At 34.8% G+C, this 18,211-nt stretch overlaps 1 protein-coding gene across 1 annotated transcript in view; it reads left to right on the top strand.

Annotated features, from left to right (window-relative positions):
- The window catches only part of PIK3R4 (phosphoinositide-3-kinase regulatory subunit 4), a 59,134-nt gene that overhangs the window by 17,441 nt on the left and 23,482 nt on the right, over window positions 1-18,211 (top strand). The window contains exons 7-11 of the mRNA XM_033132883.1: window positions 3,948-4,121; window positions 8,125-8,270; window positions 10,930-11,133; window positions 16,617-16,818; window positions 17,793-17,980. Coding sequence (XP_032988774.1) covers window positions 3,948-4,121; window positions 8,125-8,270; window positions 10,930-11,133; window positions 16,617-16,818; window positions 17,793-17,980 — 914 coding nt within the window. The remainder of the gene's footprint in view (window positions 1-3,947; window positions 4,122-8,124; window positions 8,271-10,929; window positions 11,134-16,616; window positions 16,819-17,792; window positions 17,981-18,211) is intronic.

Here is an 18,211-nt window from a genome sequence, read left to right as displayed (position 1 = left end):
AAAACTATAGGGTTTAGACTTTGGTTCTCAATAATATGGGAAAGTAACTGCTAAAAGGTTTGCCTTTGGATGTTTTTCCTAAAAAATAAAAAAAGGAAGGAAACTCATACGGCAACAGTATTAATATTTCTGCAAATGCTCTCATGATGTTTTGGAGAAAAGCATACTGCCTACTTTGAAAAGCTTTGAAATTGCCTGCTGATCTTGCTTTGTTATTACCAAAGATTACTGTACTTCCTCTTTTCCAGCATATTTAGTTTTTTGTTTTTGCATTATTTTATTCATTCATTTCAGTCTTGCATCTCAGACTCTGTCTAACTCAGTTCCTGAATTCAGTATACTTTGCTTCTCACATCTTCTTTTTTCGAATAATTTTATTTTTATTCCTTTTCTTGGCAAATGGTGGTTCTTAGACCTTTTCATTTATTGGCAAATTCATGTGTATTTTAAAACATGCTTTTATATAACTTTTTCATTTAAAAATAATTTTCATTGATTTTGTGTTTGTTTATAGAAGTAATACATGCTTACTGTAGAAAATTTGGAAAATAAGAAACCAAGAGGAAAACAAATCATGTTTAATCCTACAACCCATAACCCATGTACAATCTCTATTAATGCTTTGGTGTTTTTTTCCCTGTGGGTTTTCTCTTTCTCTTTCCATCCCATCAATTCGGTTCTGTCATATATGCTGAGAGGCACTGTTGGGTACTGGTTAAAAGTAGACATTCTAGAGCCAGATTGTTGGGTTTAATCTCTGGTTTTGTCACGTACTTTTTGTGGTTTTGGAGAAATCATTTAATCTCTTTTGTACCTTAGTTTCCCTATCTAAGATGGGAAGAATAATAATCCCTATCTATTGGTTGTTCATTGGTTGTTGTGAAGATAAAATGATTTAACATATGTAATGGTGCCTGGTACATAAGTGCTATGTGTCTATATATTACTTCTCAATCTTATTTTATTATTTCTTGAGCTTTTTTCCAGTAATGTATATTCTAAGCCTTTTCTCATGTCACTAAAAATTCTTTGAAACCATATTTAATAGATCAAAATAATCCATTACATAGCTTCACCAAAATTTATTTAACTCTTCTGTTCGATATTTAAATTATTTAATTTTTTTTCTATCATACAGATAATTTTTTTATGTAAGTATTTGTTTCTGATTATTTTCTCAGGCTACAAGTCTGAAATTTTAATTACTGGGTTAAACAATATGAATATATTTTTAAAACTCTTGACACAGCTTTTCAAAAAGATTGTATTTCCCACTCTGATCAGCATTATTTGACAGTACTGCATACTTCCAGTATGGAACAGGCTTCAATTAACCTTTGCCTGTTGGTAGGGTAAAGGGATACCTTGTTTTGATGAGTATATTTCTTTGCTTATTAGTGAAGGTGAAAAACTTTCTCGTGTGTTTTATTTTTTTATTAACACTTTAAAAAACAGTTTATTCCCATTCCTCTCCTTTGGCAACCATTGGCTTGTTCTATCTATGTGTCTGTTTCTATTTTTTGTTTATTCATTTTTGTTTTTTTGATTCTACATAAAAGTGAAATCATGTGGTAATTGTCAAAACTTTCTCTTGTTGATTACTCATTCATACTTCTTATTCTATGAATTTTTAATGTATTATTTTGGCCATTTTTTCTAATGGTGTTAATACTTGTGGATATTTTTTAGCCATATGCATGTATGTATGTATATATGTATGTATGTATGTATATATACACCTTAAGAACATTAAATAACTTATTTCAATGGCAAAAATTTTTCTCAAATAACTTAATTATTTTTATGTTTTTTAAAATTTTTATGTTTTAAATTTATTTGATCTTTACTTTGTGCTTTTTTTTTACTTTTGTGCCTAAAGGCTTTTCCCATGCCAGAATTAGGTTACAAATCTGTTGGGTGCGTGTCTTTTTTTTAAAATGCTTTATTTTTTGTACTTAACTGCTTAACTGATCTTTATTTTGGGCTGTGGTGTGAAGTGAAATCTAAATTTTCCTCAGAAATATAACCATTTTTCCTAATACTATTTATTAAACACTTCATTTTTTCCCCATTGATTTGTGAAGCTGCTATTGTTATCTGTTGTATGCTTATGTCTTTTAGGGTCAATTTTCTGGGTATCTATTCTATTTCATTGATTTCTCATTCTTGTATTCAATATTATACTCTCTATTCTTATATTTTAATTATTATGTATTTATAACTAATACTTGTATCTGGTAGGATAAGTTCCCCAGATGCCACACTTCTTTTCCAAAATCTTTTGAGCTGTCTTAGCTCACTATACATTTCAGTTTGTAAATTTCCTAAATATAATCCACTAGAATATTAGATAGCATTTTTTTCCTTTTATTATAGAAAAAAATTCTAAAATTATTTTTCAGTTATAGGGAAAATATGCTTTTGTAAGTTTAAAATTTATTCAAAATTTATAAAGTAATATTTGAAAAGCAATAGTTGCACTTTCCAGAGGCAGCTATTCTGGTTTGTGTTTTTGGTTTGGTATCTTTAGGTGATTATTGCCATACCTTTAGAATTTTCATATTACTATTTTTAGAATTATCAATATTAGACTTTATTTCTTGACTTTGTTCTATACTAGATGAAGATTCAATTCACTCATACCATGCCCTGATCCTTTGTCCCGTTTTTGAAATATAGATCACTATTTTCAGTGCTTTAGTTTTCAGTTTGTTGTTATAATTTTAAATAATTAAATCTAGTTCTTATTGGTCTTCTGATTTGGTTTGGACCACAAGAATATTAGTGCTCCTTTCTTTCTCTCTACCTCTTCTTTTTCTTTTGGTGGTTGATAATTTCATTGTTAGTTGACAACTCAGCTAACAATTGCATTGTTATAGTTGATAATATCTACATCTTGTTCTGTAATCGTAATAGTCTTTTGTGCATTGTATAGAGTGATTCTAAAAGTTCAAAACAAAATTTACATGATTATGAATGTGTAAATGTTATTGACTGTAGAGCCAAGTAGTATATTATTTATATTTATTTCACCACGGTTCCAGTGCTATGACTCCTTTGTCCTTGATGAGAATACTTATAGTATCAAAGTCGATGGATTCTTTTTTCTATCCTCTGTCAATTACTAAATACATTGCATATTTTAATTTATTTCATATTTATACCATGACTTTCTTGAACAAAGTTTTTGTTTGTCCTGGAATTTCAGATTCCTTTTTTTCCTTTTATAGAGAAAAGTAATATACCTTCTTCATCTTATCTATAATATCTAGTGTCTTCCTTACCAATTTTGTCTATTGTTTGTAATCTATTCCATTTTTCTTCTTGTTAACATCTTTGAAATTTATTGGCTTTTAATTCTAATTTCAGCTGATTGATTTCTAGATGTTTGCTAGGTATTATCCTTTTTTCCCCTTTGAATTCTTGAATTCCTCTTTGAATAGATATATCTACTATTTTGTACATTCTACATCTTTTTAATTTTGCTGGAGTATATCTTCAAGTAACTTAGAAAGAGTTGCATGGGAGGTAAAGCTATATAGTTCTCACATGTCTCAAAATGACTTATTTTCTCTTATTTTATTGACAGTTTGGGTATAAAATTACTTTCGTGACTTTAAGGTCTTGCTCTGTTGTGTTCTAGCCTCCGTTGTTGCTGAAGATCATCTGATGCCAGTCTTACTCTCCTTCATTTTTAGGGGACCTGTATTTTTCTTTCTGTAAGTTCTGAGGATCTTTTTTGTCCCTTTGGTGTTCCAGAATTTCTTGATGATTTGCTTTGGTGTGGGTCTTTTTCATTTATCGTGCGATGGAAGGAAGTGTGATGTCCTCTCCTTGGTTATCGCTCAATATATTTGGCTTTTGATTAATTTTACTGTTTTGCATAATGGCATTTGTACTTTCAGGTATAGAATGCGTGATAATGTCGTGCTGCTTCTCTTTTTCAGGTGTTGCTGCCTATGTTGGCTGGCAGAGCTCCTCGATTCTCAAACCCCTGCTGCAACAAGGTCTTAGTGATGCGGAGGAATTTGTTATTGTGAAAGCTCTTAACGCCCTTACCTGTATGTGCCAGTTAGGGCTGCTACAAAAACCCCATGTCTATGAATTTGCCAGTGATATTGGTAAGTTTCTGTTTCTCAAGATTAGGTTGGGAAAATTAGGATGTGGGAAGAGAAATAACAATTGATAGAGAGAGCATTGCAAAACTTCTAGGCAATATAGAGTCAGGTTTTCAACTTTATTGTTCCCATTGTGTGTGTGTGTGTGTATGTCTGTGTGTACACACACATGTGCGTGCTTCTGCATGCAGGCTTGTATGTATTTGAGACAGGCAACAAACAAACAGGATCATTTAGTTCTCCAGCCCAAGTTGGGAAATATGTCTCAGTTTTTATTTGTAGGTAAGTCATTGTGTGATCCTTGAAAAGTGTAGATTTTGTTTTTGTTTTTTAACACAATATGGATAAAGTCTTTAATTTCTCTGAAGAGTCCACTTATTTTTTTGGACACTGGTCAAATGGAAATTGGATATGGAGAATTGTCTATAACATGTCATTGCACTCATTGCCAGTTAAGAATTCATAGTATTGAAGTTAGTAATTTTATTAACCAGTGAAAGAGAATTAATTCCTTGACCTCTATAGCACTTATTTCTCTCAACTTAAAATTCAGAATAAGAGTAAACAAGTAAATATGACACTTTCTGAAATTAAGAATATCTGGAACTTTGAGCTTTCTTGTCACTTCACTTTAAGAACGATGCAATGCAAGAATGCAAGTTGGCTCTGTATGAAGACATGAAATCTTGAAATTTGCCTATTTAGATAGAATACTTAATTCCTGCTAAATGCTTTTGCCAAGAAAAATTAATAGAAAACTAAAATTTGTTAGAGTTAGTTAACAGATTTTTTCCTGAGTCAATCCTCAGAGAAAAGGGACAAAGGAATTATTGTTTATTTTGATTGTTCAGAAACTAGGTGGTAGTTACGTAGTAAAGATGTATAAAATTTCTGGAAATTTTTAAGACATGAATGTAGCTTTAAAAAAAAAATTGGAAAATTTAAGTATATATAGGGTTCTTATTTTGTACTTTAATATCTATACTCATTCTTAGTTTATAATTAAATTGGTTTGATTTTTTTGATGATTATGTTAAAAATAATTGCAAATTTAACATGAAATTGTTGAGTATTGGCAACACAATAATGATATGAACCTCTGTTGAAGTATTTTTGATTTTTCTTTTTTAAAATTTATTAGGGTGAACAAAGCTTAGTAAAATTACATAGGTTTCAAGTGTACATTTCTATAATACATCATCTATATATTTGTCACATTGTGTGCTCACCACCCAGAGTAAGTTATAAGCTACAGAGTGCTGAAACTTGAGGGGTTAATTATCTCTATTTTTTCCCATTTTTAAAAAAAGCTAATAAATAACATGGGAACCAAATACTTGTATTGCTAATATTATAATTAAAAGATGTTAGAATGTTTTTAAAGTTTCTGGTCCTGTGTAGTATAAGATGTATATAGAAAGCACCTATTTTCATAATAATATTAAGGAGAAAATACATCATGTTAACATGCATATCTTGCTACCTGGAATATTTTCTGCTCATTCTCAATTTCTGAGTTACCACCTCAGTGCTTTTTTTTTTTCTTTTGTTAAAGTGGCATTATTTCCCAAGGGTCAAGTTTTTCTTGCTCTTGACTTTAATTCTCTTTATTTTAATTTATACCTTTTGTATATATAAATATGTACTCATATATTCTGATTTCACATAATACATTTCTTCTGTTGCCTAATTATTTGGAAATTATTTTTGAGATTTAGTGTGGCTTATAATTAGCATTGTATTTATCTGAAAAATGGATGTCCATCAGTTTTTAAGCAAAAGTCATCATGAAGATAGTTTGTCACCTCTCCTCTCAAATTTTGCAGAGATTTTTCTGGGCCCTGCTATTTCTAGTCATTGATCACAAGAACATATGGGGTACTCATGTATCTTTAATTTCGCATCAAAATAAATTATCGTTGGATGTAGAATAAATCCAGTGTGGTATAACTTCTTGGATGGGGAATACCCTTAGAACTGGAACTGAATTTGGGACCAGCTATGGGGGAAAAGAACAAGCCTTGCTGAGAAAAATCAAATAAATAATAATTTATTGGCATTTTAAACTATTTAAAAGAAAAAAAAGTTTTTAGTAACTTAGAAACACCTACTTAAAACAAATGATAAACTGTATATATCTCTGTGTTCTGTCTTTAAACTAAGCATAGTCCGTCTGTGGTAGTGATTCTTAAAGGGAATGGTGGTGGTGGTGATGGTGACTATACTGTTCCCACTTAGATATTATGAATATCTAATATGAAGGAGGTTATCCCCAGATAATAGGAATGTATTGGATGGAGAAATAGTTGAGTAAACTGTTTTATAGGAAATCCTCTTGATTCTGGTTTCTTGTTTTTTGAGTGATTGAGAATCTTTGTATCAATTAGCTACTTACTGATATAAATAAACAAATTTTCACCCTGTAACATAATTGATAAAGGGATTATGCCACAATGTTACTATCAGGTACCTTCACAACACTCAACCACAAAATCCCAGGAACCACAAAATCTCAGTAAATTTCTCCTTATGCATCTATCTGTAGGTTTTGTGGGTGCCTCTGCTTTTAGGCTTTGCATCTCCAGGTTGTCTGTGGTGACTTGTGATTCCTCTGTGTCATTCTGGAGCCCAGGATGGAGGTCAGCAGCTATGCAGGTTATGTTCTGGGTGATGGCAGAAGCACGAGAGAGCAAGCCTAGCTATGAAGCACATTTCAAGCTTCTGTTTGTGGTATATCTGCCAACATGCATCCATTGGCCAGAGCAGGTAACATGGCTGAGCCAAAAGCAAGGGGCAAAGACGTACCATTTGTACACCATGAGTACAAGGCAAGAGTGTGGTTGTGTAACAGATAATGTAAAGAATTGGGACTAATAATGCAGCCTTGTACAGTATCTAATCCCTGCCAAGTCATTTTGGGTTTACTTTTTGGAGATTTTTTGATGTTCTTCTAGTTTTCATTTTCCCGGTCGTCAAAGGAAACTACCAGCCCTCCCTTGTTGGATGTATCAGAGTCAGCAGGATGTTTATGAAATAATCAAAAGCTCCTTCATGTGTAATTAAAAGAATTGGAATGGGAGAACTTTGGATACATATTTTGAACAAATTTTTTCTCCTTTCCCTTTTTTATACTATAAGTCATTTTAGCATGTGACTGTGTTCTTATTTTTCTGTTGGTATGAATTTCTCATAAAATTAATATCCTCAAAATGCTGATGTTTTTGCATACTTAAAAACCAATACAATTTTTTTCTTTTCTTTTATAAGTTTGAATTTTATTCTAAATCTTACTTCGATTAGTTGAAATCACTGATTTTAGGTATAATACACACGTAGTTAAAAATAAAAGGGGTGAAAAGACATTCATGTAATTTTCTGGTTTAATTTTATACTTTAAACTCTAAGAATGGGCATCATGTTTTCTGCCTTTTAGTTTCCATTCATAATGCTTTGTGAATGAATTTATAAGTGATATATATATTAGGTTTGATCAAACCTTTACATTAAAAAGAATGTTAGATGAAATTGTTCCCCTAATCTTAAAGCTGTGGCTGAGAGAAGAGACAGCATCTCATTTTCTTTGCTCCTTATGTGGTACTTGGTGTATCCTTGAACTTCTTCAGGGTAGTGGGTCAGGGAGTAACTGTTGGGACTTTTTATGTCTGTGTCTAGTAGGTTTTTTCCAGTCTTTTAAATGAGTAGATGGCCACCCATCTTCAGCCCTGACTAAAAAATATAAATTTAAATGCTCAGAAAGGAGGTAGCTGTTTTTATTCTTTTTTGGTATTGCTGATTTTTCTGATAGGGAATAATGTAATATCAGTATGTTCACTTGGTTGAGTTTATGCCTCAAGATAATTGAATATGTGCAGACACCTTGTAGTAAAACTGCGCTATAATCCCTTCATCAGTTGTGTTATAAGGTGGAAATTTGTTTATTTTGATAGTCTGAAGCTATGACCATGGTTTAATGGTTTAATCCATACCCGTTTTTCCCCCTCTTTAGCCCCCTTTCTGTGTCATCCCAATCTGTGGATACGCTATGGTGCCGTGGGATTTATCACAGTGGTAGCTCATCAAATAAGCACAGCTGATGTGTATTGTAAGCTGATGCCGTACCTTGACCCGTATATTACCCAGCCAATAATACAGGTAAGTAGGTTCCGACAGGGACTCAATGCCCCCTCCAAACTGCAGAGCCCTTAAAAAAAAGGTTTAGAGTTCTACTTTCATTTAAATTTTTAAAGATTTAAATTGCGCTATAGCATTTTCACATGCCTTTCAAGCTAGTTAATGTTAATGGAACAAATGCTTTTGAAGGTGAGAAACGTTCAAGAGACTGTTGTTATACATCATGTTACGCACTCAGTTCATATTTGATTTTCTTGTATGTAATGTTATAAAGCATCTGCTGTTAAAGTGAAATATAGCAGAAATGTATACTGATGGAACCTTGCTTTTATTTTAAAAAGTATAAATGATTTCAGCCCGTCATCATTTGTAATAAATTAGAAAAAACCTTGTTCAAACGTTTGTTTTTTGGGCCACTACGTGGTTCTGGTTTTCGTTTTGTTTCGTGTCATTTTGTTTCGTTTTTTCCTCTTTCCCTTTCCTTTTTTCTTTTCTTTTCCTTCCTCCTTGCCTTTCTCCCCCCACCTTCTTCTTTTTAAATCTAATTATCAACCCCTGCCTCCAATCCTCCCAGACCTGCCAGCAGTATAGCACTTGATAAACTTCAGATCTTTGGTTTGTACAAAGCAGTAGTTTACCCAACTTGTCAAGGTTTACACCCTTTATTTTGCTGGACCCCCAACTATCAAAATAGATATTTAAATTGAATGGACTGTTGAGAGATGATTCTGGCTGTGAAAACATCCTGAAATGTCCTGTTTTTACGAAAACTCTATTTCTCTTTTGCAAATTCACATGCCTTTGGCTTTCTCCTACTTATATACCATATTTCCCCGAAAATAAGACCTAGCTAGACCATCAGCTCTGCATCTTTTGGAGCAAAAATTAATATAAGACCCAGTCTTATTTTACTATAATATGAGACCGGGTATAATATAATATAATATAATATAAAATAATTATATATAATATAATAAATATATATAAATATAAATATAATTAATATATAATATTATACTGGGTCTTATATTAATTTTTGCTCCACAAGACGCATTAGATTTGATGGTCTGGCTAGGTCTTATTTTCAGGGAAACACAGTATCCCAATGTCTAATACCGTCCCTTAGATTGGAGAAAGTGGCCTTTGATATCCTTTGGAAATAAAGAGGATTTGGCTGTGCCTTCAAGTCCTACTTTTCTCCATAGATTCATCCATTTCTGGGGATCATCATTCTTTATTTCATAGTTTGTAGAATTTTATTTTTACCCCAGAAACAATTTATTTATACATGAAAGATAGATAATATCACTAGAAAATATGCTTTTTTTTTTAAAATTGTATTGGGGAATATTGGAGAACAGTGTGTTTCTCCAGGGCCCATCAGCTCCAAGTCATTGTCCTTCAATCTAGTTGTGGAGGGTGCAGCTCAGCTCCAAGTCCAGTCCCCATTTTCAGTCTTCAGTTGCAGGGTGTGCAGCCCACCATCCCATGCAGGAATTGAACTGGTAACCTTGTTGTTGAGCGCTTGCGCTCTAACCAGATGAGTCATCTGGCCGCCCCTCTGGAAGCTCAGCGGCAGCTCGTTGTCTTCAGTCTAGTTGTGGAGGGCGCAGCTCACTGGCCCATGTGGGAATAGAACCGGCAACCCTGTTATTCAGAGCTCGTGCTCCAATCAACTGATCCATCCAGCCGCCCAATATGCCTTTTTTTGAAGTTTATTAAATCTTCCTTGGAAATCAGGTCTAGAGATTCCTACTATTTTGACCCTTACTCTATTTAGAAGTTTGTTTATTAAATGTTTTTAGAACACAATGTGAAATGTCTCTGGGATTTAAAAATTGCATGCATTTTTGTAATAACTTTTAGTTGTGGTTTACTATAATAAATATGACATATAAGTGATTTGGTAGAAATCTGTACCATTCTCTGTTTTCTCAGAAATTCTTTAAAAAAAACTTTTTTTTTTTTTGTTGCTTTTATCATTGTTTATATATTTTGAAAGGTCAGGATTAGGAGTTAAGAGGCTAATTATCCATATGTGTCATAAATCATACCTTTCTACAGTTTGGATTACACAAAAGATACCCTTTTATGCTGGTTTCCACTGGCCGACTCACCAAGTGGTTCCATATGTCTAAAGTCCTCTTGGTTACTGTTAGTAGAACTCATCCTGTTATTACAAACGCTGCACCAAAGAGAGTATGCTTGGTGGTAACAAAAGCATTTTATGAACTCTGTGGAGAGAGAAATGCTTTTTGGAAGTGGTTGAAGCTACTGGGAAAACCCAATGGCTGACAGGAAGCTCTGTGACTACTGAGCGTCTTTTCTGAGTCTGTACCTGTTGGGTGACTACAGGAGTCTAGGAAGTCACCTGACATTTTGGGATCTAGAAAAGACTCTTTCATTTTCTAAACTTTTCTAGCCAGGATATTTATCACTAGTCTTTCAGTATGATAGACACAGTTGTGTACTTAGGCGCTGACAATGAAAAGAAGAAATACCTTAGCTTTTTAAAGGTCACTAGTATTCTTTTGGTCTTTTAAGCAAAAATTGCAGATTTTCATTGCATTTTCTTAGAAAATAAATACCTATGTTAACTTTACAAAGGTTTTATTGAATTTGAAAATAACTGTACTATATGTTGTATTTTTGGCTGATTCTTTTTATTTTTCTAATATAGATCGAAAGAAAACTTGTTCTACTCAGTGTTTTAAAAGAGCCAGTAAGTCGTTCTATATTTGATTATGCTTTGAGGTCAAAAGATATTACTAGCTTGTTCAGACATCTTCACATGCGTCAGAAGAAACGAAATGGGTCTCTCCCTGACTGCCCTCCACCTGAGGACCCTGCCATAGCACAGCTTCTGAAGAAATTACTCTCACAGGTTGTATCACCTTTCTGAAAGCTTACATTTAAATGCAAACTTCATAAAAAATTAAAGCATCCATCTGATTGTTAAATATATTTTGGTTTGTTAGGTTGAATCAGACTAAATAAATAAATGAATCTGGAAAATATCTTATGTATTTGCATTGGTATATAGGGGATACTAGGATGATGATAAGGCATTGGGTTGAACTGAATAAGGAATCATGGGAGAGCTAGTAAGTTTATTTTGTGATTACTGACTATATAGATGAAGGGTAAAGTAGATAGAAGCTTAGATTTAACTAGTAGTCTTGATTCGGTTCCGTATTTCACCAAAAAATATAATGACACTTAATGTCATTATATTGTAAAACATAAGATGCAATACAGAAAAATCCTGGTTTATTTCCATCCAAATTTAGAGAGTTCTCACTGCATGCAAACAGCTGTGATATTTGGGATTTATAATGCATCTTAGATTGAATAAAATAATGGTTTACTGCTGTGTCTTAAACGCCTCTGAAATTGGATCAATTAGCAAATCTTGTTAGAACATGGAAGCAATCTTTTTATTATGCTTGGCATTAATAGGGCCACTTTAGAAATAATCTAGATTCAGCATCCTGTTTTAAAAGGGGTGCGTGAAACCTAGAGGAGTCAAGATAGGAATAAAAATGGCTAGAAATAAAGAATACAGTTTCTGAATAAATGCTCTATGAGCCATACAGCAAATAGTGAGGGACAACTTTAATGACTGTCTTTAAGTATGCAGCAAGTTTTGGTTTAGAGAATGCTTGTCACTCATGTCTAACAAGATAAGATGATGAGAAAATGCTTCAGTTGCAGAGAGAGAATTTGATGAGCTTTGGGATATGAATCCTTTCATGTATTGTACTTGTCATTGAATAGCCAGTGCTGTTTGATGCCCAAACTTTGGCTTGGGTGATTGAATATTGGAGTAGGCTCCAATGGGACACCATTCTATCCATTTTGGTTCTTTTAGGTCTAAATTTTGCTGGAGGCTAGAGATGCATCTGAAAGTCCCTTCCAGGCCGGTGGTTCTGTTTCCTATTATGTATTTTATATATATATTTTAGGAGACTTAATTTGATGTGACTTGGATTGCCAAAGAGCTTTTTCTTTGGGTTTTCTTTTAACCTTGGGTCGTATAGTAGATGTACTTTATATTTTAGAAAGCAGCTTATGGAAAATTGTATTTTGAATCACATTTTTCTGTTGTTTCTCCTGAGTAAATAATCCTTATCAAAAAGATTTCAGCATGCAATAAAAACTACCCCAATTTAGATGTTTCTTTGGGCTTGGATGGTGCGATTCTTTGTATTTCTCTCTGGCAAATTCTGTGTATTAAATTAAATACCGCTATATTGATATTTCCTTTTCATATAAGTCATTAGTTCCTTCATTCATGTTGCCACCCTAGCCTCTACCATGTTTCCCCAAAAATAAGACCGGGTCTTATATTAAGTTCTGCTCCAAAAAACACCTTAGGGCTTATGTTCAGGGGATGTCATCCTGAAAAATCGTGCTAGGACTTATTTTCCGGTTAGGTTTTATTGTTGGGGAAACACGGTAGTTCTTGCTTTTCACCTTGCTCTGGGTGTAGGTTTTGCCATTGCCCTGGGTAAAAGGAGGGAGAAGGAGGAGCAGTTTCCATAGCCTTTCCACTTTCTGCTTATTACTGTTCTTCTCCCACACGCTTCTGCCATTGGTGCTCCCTCAGTGCCACCCTCCCTCATTGCGTGCCGTGACAAAATCACTAAAACTCACTGCCTTGCAGTCCGCTAAATGTTTGCTTGATGTATTCATTTGTCTGTCATTTATCCCCTCATTTGTATGAGTAGGAAAAGAGGAACATGTAATCCTCTGTTTTATGTTGTTGCTGTTAATAATTGTTTTAGGAGATTCCTATGGGTTACGAGTACTGTATCAAGGGACAGGTGGTGTTAGTAAAGGGAGAGCAGGCTAGTATCTCTGAGCTCCTCAGAGCAAGGAACAGCAGAATAGCACCAGCCTCCATTTATTGAGGACCTACCAGTTTACCACCATAATTGATGCTTTCTGTATTTTGTAACTCAAGCTTAAAATTAGCTTGAGCAACAGATGATGTTATCCCCATTTCATAGATAAGGAAACTGAGACGTAATGAGGGCAGTTAACTTGACTGTGCTCACACCATTCTGTAAGTTTCAAAGCTGACATTTAAACCTAAACCCGTCTAACTCCAAAGTCCGTGCTCCTCCATCGTTGCCATCTTGCCTCTCAAAGTAAACCAAGGACAGGGAGCTAAGACTGAGAAGCTTGCTTTGGTCCTGTATGGACTTAGGAAGAAGTCTGTATGCAGCTCACCTCTTCTAGGCTCTTACAAGCCTTTTGTCTGCCTTCACTTCTTTTTGGTTCCTGTACTCCTTAGTTTCTTGGAATTACCGGCAGAGGCGTTGTTGCAGGGAAAAAGGTATTGAGTTCTGGTTCCTAATGTTGGGGCTACCGAGGGAAAGACATGTTTTTAGCCTCCACAAGTGGGAATTCTGAACACTCCTACAGATTTTGTTTTTCTTTTCTCGGGGTTCTGCAAGGCTCTTTTGTACAGAACTGCACTTGAAATACATCATGGGTAAAATAGGCATTTCTAGAGCTGCCTGCCATTGTTTCTGTGGGGAAATATGTTCAGAGTTACAGACAATAGATGTAAAGTATACTTGTGGAACATTCCCCATATGGAGGTTGGAATCTGTAGTCCAGATTTTCAGTAGGACTTGGCATCTGGAAGAGACACATGTCAGGGCTGTTTTAGGAGATCTCATCACAGGAGCTCCCTGCTTTATTTGTTACTGGCATCCATTTGATCAGGCATGAATACAGAATACACTGTTACTTCACTCCTTACTTTAAAAAGTGAGAAATACTTTGCATTTTAAACTTTCAAATGATTTTTAATCATTTTTGACTGGGTAGTATATATACAAGGTGTAAAATTGAAAAGGTATGAGAAGATATATAGTAAAATGTAAGTTTTCCTCCAATCTCTGTCTCTTCGCCACCTGGTTTCTTTCTCTGTTGATTGTGAGGTTTATGTTGTTGGGTACTGAATTCCTTTATATAGTGTTAGATTTATTCTGCTGTATAGTTAGGTTACTTGGAATCAATTTGATCCTTTTAAGCCTTTTAAGATTTGTTAGGACAGATCTAAAGCCACCTGTGGTCAGTGGCCAGTTTGACTCGACTACCAGGGACTTCTGAGGACGCGATGCTCTGTGGAGTCAGTAAGAGGTCTTTCACTTCTGGCCGGTGGGCGCCTGACTGATTGTCAGCCCTGCGTGCACTCTGGGAGTCGTTTGGCTTCCTGCTTTCTGGCTGCTCTTTCCCTGGCCTCAGGTGATTTCCTCTCACACACGTTGTTCAATACAGGACACCTCGGAGATATTGTGCCTTCAGTTCCAGACCACCACAGTAAAGAAAATACCACAATAAAGCAGATATCACAGTTGAGCGAGTCACATGAATTTTTTGGTTTCCTTGTGCATATGAAAGTTACGTTTATACTGTATCACCTATTAAGTGTGCAAAAATGTACTGTATGTACCTAAATTTTAAAAATACTTTATTGCTAAAAAATCATCTAGCTGATCCTTCAGAGTTGTAATCTTTTTGCTGGTGGAGGGACGGACATGTCAGTGTTGATGGCAGTTGACGGATCAGGGTGGTGGTTCCTGACGGTTGGGGTCGTTGACGCAATTTCTTAAAATAGGACAGCGGTGAAGTTTGCCACGTCGATTGACTTTTCTTTTCACAAACAATTTCTCTGTAGCACGTGATGCTGTTTGATAGCATTTTACCCACAGTAGGATTTCTTTCAAAATTGGAATCAATCCTCTCATACCCTGCTGCTGCTTTATTAACTAAGCTCATGTGGAATTCTAAATCCCTATTGTCATTTCAGCAGTTTTCAAAGCGTCTTCCCCAGGAGTAGAGTCGATCTCAAGAAACCCCTTTCTTTGCTCATCCACAAGAAGCAGTTTCTCATTTATTGAAGTTGTATCATCAGATTTCAGTAATTCAGTCACATTTTAGGCTCCACTTCTAATGTGAGTTCTCTTACTATTTCCACCACGTCTGTAGTTAACTTCCTTCACTAAAGTCTTAAATCCCTCCAAATCCTCCATGAAGGCTGGAATCTGCTTCTTCAAGCTCTTGTTAATGTTGATACTTTGACCTCTTCCCATGAATCACGAGTGTTCTTGATGGCATCTAGAATGGTGAATCCTTTCCAGAAGGTTTTCTATCGACGTTGCCCAGAGCCATCAGAGGAGTCACTATTTATGGCAGCTATAGCCTTATGACATGTATTTCTTAAATCATAAGACTGAAAGTTGCAATTACTCTTTGATCGATGGGCGGCAGAGTGGGTGCTGTGTTAGCAAGTGTGAAAACAACATCAATCTCCTTGTACATCTCCATCAGAGTTCTTGGGTGACCAGGTGCATTGTTAGTGAGTGATAATATTTTGAAAGGAATTTTTTTTTCTGAGCAATAGTTCTCAACAGAGGGCTTAAAATATTCAGTAAACCATGTTGTAAACAGATGTGCTGTCATTAGGCTGTCGTCAGTAGATTTAGCATAATTCTTAAGGGCCCTGGGATTTTCAGAATGGTAAATGACCGCTGGCTTCAACCTAAAATCACCAGCTGTATTAGCCCTTATAAGAGAGTCAGCCTGTCCTTTGAAGCTTTAAAACCAGGCATTGACTTCTGCGTCCTAGATGGCATCTTCTTCCAGTATAAAGCTGTTTTGTGTATATTGAAAATCTGTTGTTGAGTATAGCCAGCCTCATTAATTACCTTAGCTGGATCTTCTGGATAACTTCCTGCAGCTTCTACATCAGCACTGGCTGCTTCACCTGGCACTTTTCTGTTATGGAGACAGCTTCTTTCCTTAAACCGCACAAACCAACCTTTGCTAGCTTCAACCTTTTCTTCTGCACCTTCCTCACCTCTCTCAACATCCATAGAATTGAAGAGTTAGGGCCTTGCTCTGGATCAGGGTTTGGTTTACAGGAATGTTGTTACTAGTTTGATCTGTCTAGACCACTAAAACTTTCTCCATAGCAACATAAGGCTGTTTTGCTTTATAATTTGTGTGTTCATTGGCGATACCAGCCATTGTATTAAGTTCTTTGGAGATTTCAAAGTTGTATTATACTTGAATACTCCCATTTAGAAAGAAAGTTAAGATATAAATCTTGATACAAAGTAGAAAGTGCCCCAATGGAGAGAGTGTCTTCTGGGAGTTCAGAATAGTGAGATATTTATTGTTCTGTATTGATACTTCCTTTTTCTCTTGACTTTGCTTGCTTCATTTTACCATTCTGATTCTTAGAATTTTAAATTGGGTAGCTTGACCTTTCATTTGTCAGTCATTCTGAGACCTATTGTTATTACTTGCAAAAAATAACCTAGAACATATGGTTTTATTTGGTTTTAGGGAATGACAGAGGAAGAAGAAGACAAACTTTTGGCACTAAAAGACTTCATGATGAAATCTAACAAAGCAAAGGCCAATATAGTGGACCAAAGCCATCTTCATGATAGTAGCCAGAAAGGTGTAATTGATCTGGCAGCCTTGGGCATAACTGGGAGACAAGTTGATCTTGTTAAAACCAAACAGGAACCAGATGACAAGCGAGGTTGGTACATTTGTGTGTGTGTGTGTGTGTGTGTGTGTGTGTTTAGCTTGTATTGTTAGTTATTTCATAAAGCTACTTTTAGCTAATTAGTAATAAAATAAAAGTCACATTTCCCAGATACAGAACTTTTAAATACAGTGACTAGCTTACATAGCAGGAAGATTTAGGGGAGAAAAAGTAGAGAAGTGAGCTAACAGTTAAGAGATTAAGTAACCTGCCAAAATTTATTCTAGGAAATAATGACATGCATGCAAAGAAATGTATATAAGAATGTTCTCCATTAAAACAAAAAAAGGAAATAATTGAAGTATCAATTAATAGGTGAATGGTTAAATAAGTGTTCAACATATTTAGTTAAGTAAGAGAAAAAGCAAGTTGTAAAACAATATGTGTTATTTTTGTAAAATAATATGGTAGTATATCATTAAACTATAGAGTTCATGAGGTTTACAAAGTTATGGAGGCAATTCATGTTATTTTTTGGTAATGCTAGACCTTAGTACTTTTTGTAACTGGACAAAGATAAAAAAAATAAATGGTTTCTCTTCTGTTTATAGTCAGGAGATAGCTATATAACAATTGATTATTTTATTTTATTTTTATTTTGTTTTCTAAGTAACTGATACTGGAAATAGAGAGGTCATATTTAGTAGCGACATTTGAAAAATTTGTTTTTATTGTTGGTTCTTCAGATGAAGTGGTTACCTGCAATGCAGCTAGCCTGGGGAAACTAAGAAACAATTAGGTCTAATTATTAATACCATCGAAAGCACATCTTTTCCATCTGCCCAAGAAATGAAGTGAGGTTAATGAGTTGATATATAAATATAAATAAATTGGAGATCATAAAGAACAAATAGGATGTGATGTCCATTACTGTCCATTCCCCACAAAAAAAAAAAAAAAACAAACAATAAAAGCACATACTGGTTTTGGAGGTTTCCTTCAGACTATTCTGCAATCTGTTTTTATAGCTAGAAAACATGTGAAACAAGACTCAAATGTAAACGAAGAATGGAAAAGCATGTTTGGGTCACTGGAACCACCGAACATCCCACAGGCCCTACCTAAAGGGAGTGACCAGGAGGTGATTCAGACTGGGAAGCCTCCTCGTTCAGAGTCCTCTGCTGGCATGTGTGTCCCCTTGTCAACTTCTCCACAGGTATTGTCACTTAGGCAATAGTCCTTTTGTCTTTCAATCCCATTCTACTCTTTGGGATGTTTAAAAGCTGGGTACTGTACTGGAAAAATCATACAGTGACTTGTGCTGTTGGAGGACATGTTTCTTTCTAAGACAGTTTATCTTTAATTGTATAACCAAGGGGATATCTAGTTATTAAACGCATCAAAAAAGGTCTTGTTTCAGAGTGCTCACCAATAAAGTGATCTGAAA

The sequence above is a fragment of the Rhinolophus ferrumequinum genome, chromosome 17 (assembly GCF_004115265.2).
Source record: "Rhinolophus ferrumequinum isolate MPI-CBG mRhiFer1 chromosome 17, mRhiFer1_v1.p, whole genome shotgun sequence".
NCBI lineage: Eukaryota > Metazoa > Chordata > Mammalia > Chiroptera > Rhinolophidae > Rhinolophus > Rhinolophus ferrumequinum.
Note: the sequence above shows the minus strand (reverse complement) of the source record. Positions and strands in the feature narration are given on the sequence as shown.